The following is a 13,112-nucleotide window of genomic DNA, read 5'->3' on the forward strand; positions in this document are numbered from 1 at the left end:
ATGACATCAGAACTCACCGTTTATAAGGATATAATTTACAAGATATTCATGGTTTTGTGTGTTATACTGAAAATTGGCTGAAAAATCTGAGAAAATGTAATAATAAATTAGCTCAAAAAACCTGAGAGGATTTGATCGGAGTTTGTAGCAGAATATATAGTGAATAAAGTACCCCCTCTTGTAAAATATAAGGATATTATAAGTTACCGAGGAGTCTTATGACCATATAAAAACACGAGGCCAAAGGCAGATCTTGGAACTCCAACTGGGAGTTACTGGGAGTTACAGCAACTGGGGGGACTTTATTTGTTATAATACACAAATTTCAGTGAGTCATGTGACAGGAATGACATCAGAACTCCCCGTTTATAACTGATGACATCAGAACTCACCGTTTATAAGGATATCATTTACAAGATATTCATGGTTTTGTGTATTATACTGAGATAAATTCGGACTTATTTATTTATTTTTTTGTCAAAACTCAGATTTTCGGGGTTAAAAGTTAAACATATTTTAAGGTTTATTATACCCCGTTCCTGGAAATAGCTTGAATCCAAAAATACACCATCTAAAACCTGTCGAGGTCATGTATGATTCAATGACAGAGGTCCCTTGAACCATTTGGAGATGTTAATAGTCATCATGATGTTTGAATTTTTTTCGGTGGGTTTTCCCCTATAACTCAATTAGTGTGATTAGGAAATTGGATCTCGCTGAAGTGAGTTTTTTCAATTCCATTTTTTTCTTAAATAAGAAGCCATTCAAGTTGTGACTTAATTTTAGTTCATTTGAGGTATAAAAAAACTCTAACATTAAACCTTTGATAAATAACCTTCTTAACGTAAATGCTCTGGCCAATAAAAATGAGACAAAGTGGTCTTTTTCTAAAGTGATTTTCCCGATCAATAATAAAAAAAATGGGGAATGGAAGGAAATGTAAACCCTCAAAACAAATTAATGTAAATTGCAATTTAAGCACTTTTGCTTCTAGTTTTCAAGATATAAGCCGTTCTTAAAGGGGTGGTTCACCTTTAAGTTAACTTTTAGCATGTTCAAGAATGGACATTTCTTTTCAATCAGCCTTCATTTTATTTTTTTTATAGTTTTTGAATTATTTGTCTTCTTCTTCTGACTTTTTCCAGCTTTCTAATAGGGGTCACTGACCCCATATAAAAAAACAACTGTTCGAGAAAGCTACAAATGTATTGCTATTGCTACATTTTATAACTTACCTTCTATTCTATTCCCTTTGTTGCTAGAGTAATTGGTCCTTACCAACCAGATTACTGAAATAGCAAACTGAAGATCTGCTGAATAAAAAGCTAAATAACTAAAAAACCATGAATAATAAAAAATAAAAATCAATTGCAAGCCTCGGAATATCACTGCCTACATCATACTAACAGTTAAGTTAAGAGGTAAACAACTCCTTTAAACAGCTAATATAATGCATTTTAAACAACATTTGTCACCTGCTGGCCATTTCTGACTATTGGCTACAGTTGGCTGAAAATTAATTTCCTAAGAAAATAAAAGTAACAAAATATTGTACTACTTAGGACTGACTAGAAAAATATCAGATGGCTCTTTGCTGCTCGCTAACTTTTTTTACAATTAGAACAAGATTACACGACTTTCCTCTTCTCACTAACTTTTTATTTTCTGCCAACTGGATAGTCTAAAGGAGCAGCAGTTGGTGTGGTTGCTTAAAATGTATTATATCAGCAGTGTAAAAACTGATTACATCTTGAAAATTAGAAAAAAAAAGTAATTGGCAAAAGGGCTCAAAAGTGCACTCCTTTAAATTCATTTATTGAGGGTCTACATTTCCTTTACAGACGCCACTAGAAGAAGAGCAACATCACAAGACATTTCTTTACTCAGAAATTAATTTTCAGCTGATAGTTGACACTCGGATTAAAATGACATGGGGCGCTGTTGTTTTAAATGCATCATATTATACCTTATTAATAATTAATATAAATGGCAAAACATCCTCCGTAGTAGTGATGACCGTATCTGATCCATTTCACTTTGCCAAAAATTCACAAAAAAATTCAAAGTCAATCTCACATTATTTTTCAAACCACGTAATTTTAAAATATACATGGGTGTTTTTTTTTTGGTGAAACGCTGCAAAATATTTCTCTCATCCCCACTTAGAAGAGTAGTTTTACATAAATTTGTTTTGAGGGTCTACATTTACTTTAAAATCATGTGACTATAAAGCACTAGACAATTATTTTTTTGTCCAAATTTAATGATGCATTTAAGGGGCATATTTATCAAGGGTCGAATTTCGAATCGAAAAAACTTCGAACAAAATTAGAATTCAAACCGTAATTAAGTCAAAGTTTTTTTTGGGTCGAATTGGTACGTTTTCGATTGAATAGGTCCGTATTCGGCCGAATTAGAATCGTTTGAATCGAATTAATAGCGCAATCAATTCAAAGTTTTTCCCCAAAAAACTGTGATTTTTCAAAGTCCACCAATTGACTCCAAATAGGCTCTAGGAGGTTCCCCATAGGCTAAAACAGCAATTCGGCAGGTTTTAGATGGCGAATGGTCGAAGTCGAATTTTTAAAGAGACAGTACACTTTTTTTCAAATTTGAATCGAATTTGGACTATTCCCTAATCGAAGTACACAAAAACAGCTTGAAATTAAAAAAAATTTAATTCGAAAATTCTACTCGATCTTTGATAAATCTGCCCACAAAGGTTAGGATTTGTATTTTTAAAAATCTATAATTTAGAGATTCACCGAATCCTTTCCAAATAAATGCTACCTTCATCGAGCTGCAGAGACCACCATACTAGCCAAGGCCCTGAATTTCTTTAGCCCTTTTTGGATAAGGGGAGGTTTATTTCAGCATCTTACCTTTGGCAAAGCATATTTTGGAAGTCTCATCTGTACAAATTCATTCCGTCGATATGATACGTAATATTTACTCCGATTTCCTGAAGTTGTCTATAAAAAAAAAAGAAACATTTTTATAAATTTTTGGCAGAAACAAAACAGAGGGGAAAACATTAGGGAATTTCTATAGAAATAACAATGCTGGGGGAGCCGACTGTACTGGCTATACATTATAATAAGTGATGGGCGAATTTGTCCCATTTCCCTGAAAAATTTGCGAATTTCTCGCAAAATCTGTGAATCATGTCCGAATAATGTTGACATGCAATGGTTTTGACGCGAGTGACTTTTCCGGCTCGAGTCCACAATTTTTTGACGTAGACAAATTTTTGTTGCAGTTTTGCAAATTTATTCACCGGCGGCAAAACACGGAAATTGGCTGTGAATTGGCGCCTGGTGAATTTATTCTCCCATCACTAGTTACAAGATGGATAAACCTGATCATAGCTAATACACAGGGAGAGAATGATAATAGTGCCTAGCTCTAATAATGGCGAATTTATTCGCCAGGAGCAAATTCGTTGGGAAATCCGGCAATTCGCTGGCGAAACTTCACCGGTGTAAAAAAAAATGGCCGCCACCATCCGTTTTTTTTGGGCGCCAGCGCATTTTCGCTGGCGTCAAAGAAACGGACGCCGGCGCGTTTTGCAAATTTTTCACCATTTCCCCAATTTCACTGCATTTTTCGGCAAAAGCGAAACGCTCCAAATTCGCCCATCACTACCTAGCTCATGCATCGCCCCATTTTCGGCACAAATAAGCAACAATAGAAAAAAAAATCCTGTTCGAGTTTCAGAAACAATAATGGCTCAAACTTTTTCCCCTCCGTTAGAGAATTGATGTGGGAGTTGGAAGATTTCCAGAGACAATAGGAAACAATCAAATTATGCGTCACTGTTCCCGGTATAATAAAGAGCGAAGTCATGGGTGTCAGGGACAAATTTGGCTGCTTCATTTGAATGGCAGAATATTGGTTTTACAGACATAGAGAACTCTGAGCCTAAGAGGAAGGGATATTTTTTAATAACAGAACAAGAATGATGCTCTATTTTATTGTGGTATGAAGTCAATTATATCTCAGGCCTAATAGGTCAACTAAAATGGACCCAACCCCAAGGCATAAATACATACAGTACTTATTGGAGCATGCAAATTTGCCTCATTATCTGGGGCCACAGTTTTTGCCTGAGCCGAGATACAGTGGCATTTATTCCTCCAAACTATGTACTTAATACGGTTCACTTTCATGCCCAGCTGAATGGAATAAACATAACCCTAATTACACCAAACATTTATATAAACAGTGACTCCCATTTAAAGGAGAAGGAATAGCATTTTACAATTGGGGTGCTAAAAGTTAGGCACCCCAAAGTGACTATTTTTACTTACCTGACACCTAGGGCCGGTGCTCCAATCAGCAGAAAACCTCACGGGCCTCACGACAGGGTCGAACTGGTGCAGTTGGAGCCCTCTGGGTTCCGAACCTCCGGGGCCCTACACGCATGCGCAAAAGCCGGAACGACCGGCGGGTGCACCGCACGCATGCACAAACCACGAGTGCACTGTGCCGGCCCAGTCCGACCCTGAACAAGCACCTCAGAGAGATCCTCTTCTTGCTTCATCGGTTTTCAAATTTCCCGGGTCAGACGCATGCGCAGTAGAGCGAAACAGCCGGCTTATCGCAACTGCGAGAAGACCCGAAGAAGCAGGAAGAGGATCTCTCCATGATGGTCGGTAAAAGAACCCCGGGCCGGTGCAGTTTTCTGTTGATAGGAGCACCGGCCTGGGGTGTCAGGTAAGTAAAAGTAGTCACTTGGGGGTGCCTAACTTATGGCACCCCCAAGTGTAAAATGCTATTCCTTCTCCTTTAAAAGGGTGGTTCACCTTTAAATTAAGTTTAGTATGACGTAAAGTGTGATATTCTGAAAAAATTCCCAGTTGGTTTTTTATTTTTTATTATTTGTGTTTTTTTGGGTTATTTAAGCTTTTTATTCAGCGGCTCTCCACTTTGCAACTTCAGCAATCTGGTTGCGAGGGTGCAAATTGCAGATTGCTGAAACTGTAGATTTTAATAAGAGACTGACATATGAATAGTTGTTACTCTTATTTTTCTATAAATGAGAGCATTGGCAGAACTAATAATTAGTTAAATTTGCCTCTTGGTGGGGCCAAGAAACCTGTCCCCCTATCTTCATGCTGTGTATATACAGGTATGAGGCCTGTTATCCGGAATGCTCAGGACCTGGAGTTTTCCAAATAATGGAACAGGCTGGCTCATTTCACAAATAACTACTTAGGGTATTATTTATCAAAATCCGAAAACATCTATTTACTTTCTGAAAGCTACTCTGGCAGGTTTTCCCCTTATTTATCAATACATTTTCGCTAAAATTTCATGTGCAGGAATAAACTCGAAACAATCGTGAAAAACTAGAATCGTACGAATCCACAAAATCTTTGGATTATTGTACAAAACCCAGCGCAGATCAGTATAGCTAAGGGACTTCTCCCATTGACTTCTGCATGGACTCGGCAAGTCTGAGTTGGAGAACTATTTTATTCTGATTTTAATAAATTCATAAAAAATTAAAGTTTTTTTTCCACTATAAATTTGAATTTTATTTTGGCATTCAGACTTTAATAAATAACCCCCTTAGGGTTTATCTCAATATTTTCTGCTACAAACTCAGATCAAATCTGCTCAAATTTTTTGTGCTTATTTATTATTACATTTTCCGGAAAATTTGCTTTGCAGGGAAAAAAATGTTCACAACTTTTTCTGATTTTTCATCCGATTTTCATGATTTTTTTCCGGATTTTTCACCCGAAAACTCAGATTTTTGCCCAAAAATGCTGCAAAACGGGGTATTGCAGGAAACTCAGCGCACATCAAAAAATCATTGGGACTTCTCCCTTTGACTTATACGCAACCTCGACAGGTCTGAGATGCCGGATTTTTAGATTCGGACTTTTCCATCCTCGGGTTTAATAAATTCCGAAAAATTCGTGATTTTTTAAAAGTCAGATTTTTATAAAAAAAAGAAATAACATTTTTCTTGATTTTTGCATTCGGAGTTTAGTAAATAACCCCCTTAGTGTACAGATATGGAACGTTTTATTCAGAATGCTCAGGGCCTGGGGTTTTCTGGATAAGGGGTAATTTGGATCTTCATACCTTAAGTCTACCAGAAAATCATATAAACATTAAATAAACCCAATAGGCTGGTTTTGCCTCCAATAAGGATTAATTATATCTTAGTTGGGATCAAGTACAAGCTACTGTTTTATTATTACAGAGAAAAAGGAAATCATTTTTAACAATTTGGATTATTGGGATGAAATGGGGTCTATAGGAGACGGCCTTTCCATAATTCGCCACTTTCTGGATAACAGGTTTCTGGATAACGGATCCCATACCTGTACATATAAGATAAGGGGGCCTGGTTTATTCATATCATTCGATTTTTTAGCAGGTCATAACGTGAAATATGACTCCAGACATGATTAATAAATCGCATTCACTCCGGGCAGCGAATGTGTATGGCTCAGCTTTGCCCAAAGAATCAGAGTATTTGTGTGCAGCTCTGCTGAGCAGCAGGGAAAGGGTTACTCCTGTGGCAGCTTGAAAAGGATTGGAAATTTATATCCAGCCAAAGAATCCATGTTTACCTTCAATTTCTATAAATCACTCATATGTGCGCAGAGTTCAGTTCATAAAGAGGAGAAGCCATTTAAACAATCAATCAGTGTCGCCCCTCATCTCTACAGGATAGACATCAAGCAAAATGAATTACTCTTATCTGCCGCTAACAGCTTTGATTTATATTTTTTTATTTGGCCACCGGCAGGTCGATTCTAGAGGGAAAGAGGTAAAGTGAATGGGCACCTTGTGGAAACTTCATTAGACAAAATCAATTTATGGGGGAAGACCCTGATCATGTGACTCCCTATTCCTTGGCTCTTTGCCGGCTGCTTGTTTATTGGCGGAGCAGATAAAGATGAGAGCGACACCTTCACTTTTATTAGATTTAGGATGTTCCTTGGCAAATCCGCTTCCTTTTCTGTCAATCATTTCCAACGTTCAAAAAATGGAAAGACGGACAAAGGACTTATTTGCAACTAAATTATTTTGACCACTTAGCGTTCCTCTCTCCTCCCCTACCCTTTTACTGTCTGTACCCCTTTTTAACATCAGTTAATAGTGCTGCTCCAATTCTCCAATTCTCAAAATAGCAAACAGATTTTTTTATATTAAATTTTGAAATCTGACATGGGGCTAGACATATTGTCAGTTTCCCAGCTTTACCCGAAAACTCCGAAAACTTCGGGGTATTGCACTAAATCATTGGGACTTCTTCCATTGACTTATATGCAACCTCAACAGGTCTGAGATGCCGGATTTCAGACTAAAATTTGTGATTTTTTAAAAGTCAGATTTTATTTTAAAAAATCACAAATTTTTCGTGATTTTTGCATTTGCAGTTTAGTAAATAAGAAACAATTTATTTGGTTTTTATATTTTTTGATTTTTTGCCTTCTTCAGACTATTTGCAGCTTTTAAATGGGGATCACTGACCCCATCTAAAAAACAAATGCTCTGTAAGGCTACAAATGTATTGTTAGTGCTACTTTTTATTACTCATCTTTCTATTCAGGCCTCTCCTATTCATATTCCAGTCTCTTATTCAAATAATGCATGGTTGCTAGGGTCATTTGAACCCTAGCAACCAGACAGCTGAAATTGCAAACCGCAGAGCTGCTAAATAAAAAAATAAATATCTTAAAAACCACAAATAATAAACATTGCGAACCAATAGCATACGGTCTCAGAATATCGCTCTCATCATAACAACTTTACCTTGAGGAAGATGTAATCGTCCTGTACAGTCAGAGAATCCCGATCAATGTTTCCAGTGAATTGAAATGCAAACGTATTGTCAGAACAATTGTGAATCTGGCATGCCACGTACCGATAACCTGCAGAGGAAGATCAATAGTGGAAACATGAAATATCTTTTATAGAAAGAATTCAAAGCAAAAGCAGCGTTACGCCATCTCACATTCTCCGTTTATGATGCCGTGCGCTCACTGAGCTCTATATCTTATTATAATCCTCTATAACGCTACTATATATTCCAGCCAAGCTAATGAACAATGGCTGTTAAATATAGAATATGACTCATATGGTTATTTCTTAAACTCCCTGGATTTTACTCACAGCACACAGTAAGGTGTAACTTGCTAACAGCAGTGCAACTGTCGTATCTATTTATTAGCTCTTGAAGCATAAGGGCCACCATTTTCAAGAATTGGTGCTGGCGGTTGCCGCTTTTATTTTATCTGGTTTTATGGATTTTTGATGACAAATAAAAGTCACAAGCAAAAGGTACATTATAGTGTCAAGTGCTTAGTAAGACCCCTGGGTGAACATATTACTGCAGACAGAATACTGTATAAGGGGGTTATATATATATATATATATATATATATATATATATATATATATATATATATATATATATATGTATATATATATATATACTAAAATTCAACCAAATTCCCTTCCCCCGATTTTGCCTTATTTATTTTGCCTTATTTATCATTAAATTAAATAAATTGGATCAGGCAGAAACCCGATAAAATTGACCAAAACCCGGAATCTTACCATTTTTTTTTACTTTTCTCCCGAATTGTTAATTTTTTTTTGGTTTATTGGATTCGGATTATCAGTTTAAACCCAACGCAAACCACTATCAGGGGCAATATAATAAAAGTCGGTAATGCAAAAACTGTTCACAAAGCGAAAACGTATGCCTTTATGCGAACAAATTTGGCTTTGTGCAAATTTAATATAGCTTTTGCGAACCTGGAAACTGTTTAGCGACCACTTCCAACAGTGGAAGACCGTTTGCGAATTTTATAGTTTGCGCCAATCAGTCAATGTAATAAAACTTCTTACTGAAAAAGTCGTTACGTTTGCTCCAAAAGATTACGACACCTTCAAGCACTTCTTAAGAGTGCGCAATTAAAATTCGCAATGCAATAACAGTTTAAGGAACAATATTACATTGCAAGATGTGGATTTTTATTCTTATTGTTGCAAATTGTTTTTCTCTTTACTTTCCCCCCAATATCTTGGGATCTCCCATTGATTTATACATGACCTCCACAGGTCTGAGATGGTGGATTTTCAAATTCTGCCTTTTCTCTGCATCGGTGTATAACAAATCTTGAAAAATTCTTTTTTTTCCCAAGAAAAATTTAAGTTTTTGCTGCCAAAAAGCCTGATCAGAAAAATTTGAGGTTTAGTAAATAAACCCCTACATGTTGATAAATAGAAGCTAATCTAAAATAGACGCTAAATCCCAACATAGGTATTTGTTTTCTGTATTAAAATACAGTACCTTGTACTAGATGCATGTAAAGGGCATGTAAAGGCAAAAAAATAAAATCCCATTTTTACTTTCTTTAATGAAAAAGAAACCCATCTCCAATATACTTTAATTAAAAAATGTGTACCGTTTTTATAAGAAACCTGACTGTATGCAGTGAAATTCTCCCTTCATTTACTGCTGTGGATAGGAATTGTCAGACGGTCCCTAACTGCTGAGCAGAGAAACAATCATACTTATGAACAGCAGGGGGAGCCTCCACCTTACTTCCCAGCCATGCAGAACTCAAGCAGCTTTGTTTATGACGATCCCTAAGCAGCCCAGACCACACTGAGCATGTGCACAGTCTTAGTCTTGCAAATAATTTAATAATCAGCCCTGTAGCATCAGCTTATATTACAAACCAACCTCATTTTCTGCTGGATAATTAGTGACGACCCCTAAGCTTAGCTTCTCAACAGCTGCTCAGAGCCCACTGATCATGTGAGTGTCACAGACACTTTCCAAGATGGTGACCCCCTGTGACAAGTTTGAAGTCCTGGATCATTGCTGCTGTTGACAAGCTGAAACTTTAGGCTGGTGCAATAAATTCACTATATAAAATATGGCATTTGTAGCCATATTCATTTTTAGGATTTAGTTCTCCTTTAAACCCTGTCTGAAATGAGGTTGAGGCCTACTTGTACTCATCCTATTGAAGACAGCGCTGATACACAGGCAGTTACTTTGAGCTACAACACATCAATGTCTCCCGGTTTATCAACGGTTTAATCAAAAGGAATTCTCATTAAAGTGGATAATCCACAGTACGCAATTCAAAGTACTTTCTTGCTGCAGATTTGCATAGCCAGGACTGAGCATGGATCCCTTCCATTGTATTTTTTACCAACATATTGATGTGACGTTCAGCTTTTGACATGTATTATAAATAAGTCTGATTTTACACTCAAAAGTAGACAATTGTTCAATTAGACATGTGCAGGGATTTATTCTCAGCCGCGCACACACATTACAGCTAAATCTGAAATAGCAACAGTATTTGTAGAATACGGGGATTTAGTTCTTAATTGTGAATGCATCAGTGTCGGCTTTTCTCCAGGGTATTGTGGATTTGACTCAGTCACACACATAGGGGCCACACACACACACACACAACTGAGCTGGCACAAAAGCTCATACACTAATAATAACTTCTAATGGTAATGTTCCCTTTCCTTGCTCCTATAAAGATGGTTCTTCAAGGGAATACTGTATCTCTTCATGGTTTGCTTTGTTGTATTCTACACAGAGTGTTTTAAATAAGTGACATATTTTTATTAATTAATATGCATAGGAGCTGCTTTACTGCATCTTTTCCATAGATACGATGAAACATATGTGTTTCCTTGGTTTCTCAATCAATAAAAGCATCTCCCAGGAAGAGGATTAACCTTCTTGCACTCTCCTAGGAGAGCGTACAAAACAAGTATTGGGTCAGATTCAGTTTGAAGACTAAAAACGTCTTTTGTTCATGCTCTTTCTCTTTACAAACCCAATGAAATTTATGTGAAAATCTAGATCTAAACTAGGAGACGATGTGACTGGTTCATTATTCTCAAAAAGCATTGCTGGCATATTGTCCTATTAAAGACTTGACATATGTAATGAATTGGTTATACCCAGGGATATGTCTTTTATTAACACAACTCTATGTTGTATTATTGTAATGCTGGAATTTCAGATAATGTCATCAATTTAAGGTTATGATACCGACCATGTGTTCTTCAAGTAGCTGTAAAGAAGAACTCTAAAGATGGCTGAGGATGCTGGACATTGCGTGGCAATTATAGGCCAGTAAGTTTGACATCGGTGGTGGCCAAAATATTTGAAGGCTTGTTAAGGGATCACAATCAAGATGTTGTCCTAGTGAATGGCATTATGAGCAGCAATCAGCATGGCTTTATGAAGGATAGGTCATGTCAGACAAATTTGTAAGTAGCATCAAGGGCAAATAAGGTCTTGAGCTGTATTAAAAGGGGCATAGAGTCACGGGAGGAGGGGGTCATTCTTCCACTGTACAGAGCACTTGTAAGGCCCCATCTAGAATATGCCGTACAGTTTTGGTCTCCATCACTCAAACAGGGCATTATTGTATTAGAGAGGGTACAGAGAAGGGCAACTAAGCTGGTAAAAGGTATTGAAAATCTTAGCTATGAGGAAAGATTGGCCAAATTGGGGATATTCACGCTGGAGAAGAGGCGCTTAAGGAGTGATACGATAACTGTATAAATATATAAGGGGATCATATAATAATCTCTCTAATGCTTTATTTACCAGTAGGTCTTTCCAGCTGACACAAGGTCACCCATTCCGATTAGAAGAAAAGAGGTTCAGCCTAAATATTTTCGGAAAGGGTTTTTTAGAGTGAGGGCTGTGAAGATGTGGAATTCTCTCCCTGAATCAGCGGTACAGGCTGATACATTAGATAGATTTAAGAAGGGGCTGGATGGTGTTTAGCAAGTGAGGGAATACAAGGTTATGGGAGATAGCTCATAGTACAAGTTGATCCAGGGACTAGTCCATTTTGGAGTCAGGAAAGAATTTCTTCCCCCTCTGAGACAAATTGGAGAGGCTTCAGATGGGGTTTTTTTTGCGTTCCTCAGGATCAACTGGCAGATAGGCAGGTTAAAAAAAGTAAAAAGGTTGAACTTGATGGACTTTTGTCTTTTTTCAACCTAAATTATTATGTTACTATGTTACTATGCTAGTCTCATGCATGAAATTTCATTGAATAAAACTCTTATTTTCTAGGGGTGGTTATTTCACATCCAAACTGATTGATGGATCCAACCCAAACACAACAGGTTTATAGTCAAACAAAAAAGATTCAATCATTTTGGAAGAACTTGTGTTTGGTCAGTCATTCCTACTGACTCTGTCTCTAAGTATCTTCCAAATGAACTCATTGGTCCTCCAGGCATATGGAACCTTTCTCTTTCCTTCAAACCCTTTAAGTTCATACATACAAGTCTTCATTATGCAGTCTCTTGGACTTGGAGAGTAACTGCATTTCAAAGGGCCAGAAGAAATCAATACAAACAGAAATAATGGTACAAAATGACATTAATGGTAAATAAAAATACACAGTGTACCTCCATCAAGGTCTTGAATTTCCATATGAACAACGTCAGGTTCAGTATCAACTCCTGCAACAGACCTGAAACCACACAAAGATAATGTTAGCCATCAGAGACAAGCGGACACATAAAACATTGCTGTTTATTGGCAAGGGCACAGTAGGCATTTCACTGCGTTTACTAAAGGGCAACGCGGTCATCGCTCAATGTGGGGGGCGACCTGACTTTCAAAGTTTATAGAATATACTAAATATCTGTAATCCCAGGCAAGAATCTGCATGATCATAAATGAGAAGTCATGAAAGGTCAGAGGGATTACAGAGAGATTACGCGGCACATAAATTACGTTCTGCAGTTCAGTAACAGCGTTACCTCCACTGTATCCAATTACACAGAGAGATTTTGAAAAGTAAATATTTTAAAGGAGATTGGGTTTGTAATTCATTTAAACTCTTCTCTGTGCATACAAATGCACACAATGCTTTTACACAATGGATTTATATTCCCTTTCATAAGGGCATCACTTATGTGTGACGAGATCACTCCTTTTGTGCGACTATAGCCATGCAGGCAACAAAAACCTGCCGTATTGTAACCATGGCAACACTAGCGGGCAAGTGCCGTCCCTACAGTGGACAGAGACACACGCATTGCTACAGATAAAAGTACTCTGCACACAGGTG

At 37.2% G+C, this 13,112-nt stretch overlaps 1 protein-coding gene across 2 annotated transcripts in view; it reads right to left on the bottom strand.

The window, feature by feature from the left end:
- Positions 1-13,112, bottom strand: part of sorcs2.L (sortilin-related VPS10 domain containing receptor 2 L homeolog) — a 575,441-nt gene that overhangs the window by 90,139 nt on the left and 472,190 nt on the right. For both annotated transcript variants that reach the window (XM_041587770.1, XM_018228485.2), the window contains exons 6-8: positions 12,445-12,509; positions 7,780-7,898; positions 2,883-2,972 (exon numbers count right to left, since the gene is read on the bottom strand). In XM_041587770.1, coding sequence (XP_041443704.1) covers positions 2,883-2,972; positions 7,780-7,898; positions 12,445-12,509 — 274 coding nt within the window. The remainder of the gene's footprint in view (positions 1-2,882; positions 2,973-7,779; positions 7,899-12,444; positions 12,510-13,112) is intronic.

Source organism: Xenopus laevis, chromosome 1L (genome assembly GCF_017654675.1).
Source record: "Xenopus laevis strain J_2021 chromosome 1L, Xenopus_laevis_v10.1, whole genome shotgun sequence".
In the NCBI taxonomy this organism is placed as follows: Eukaryota; Metazoa; Chordata; class Amphibia; order Anura; family Pipidae; genus Xenopus; species Xenopus laevis.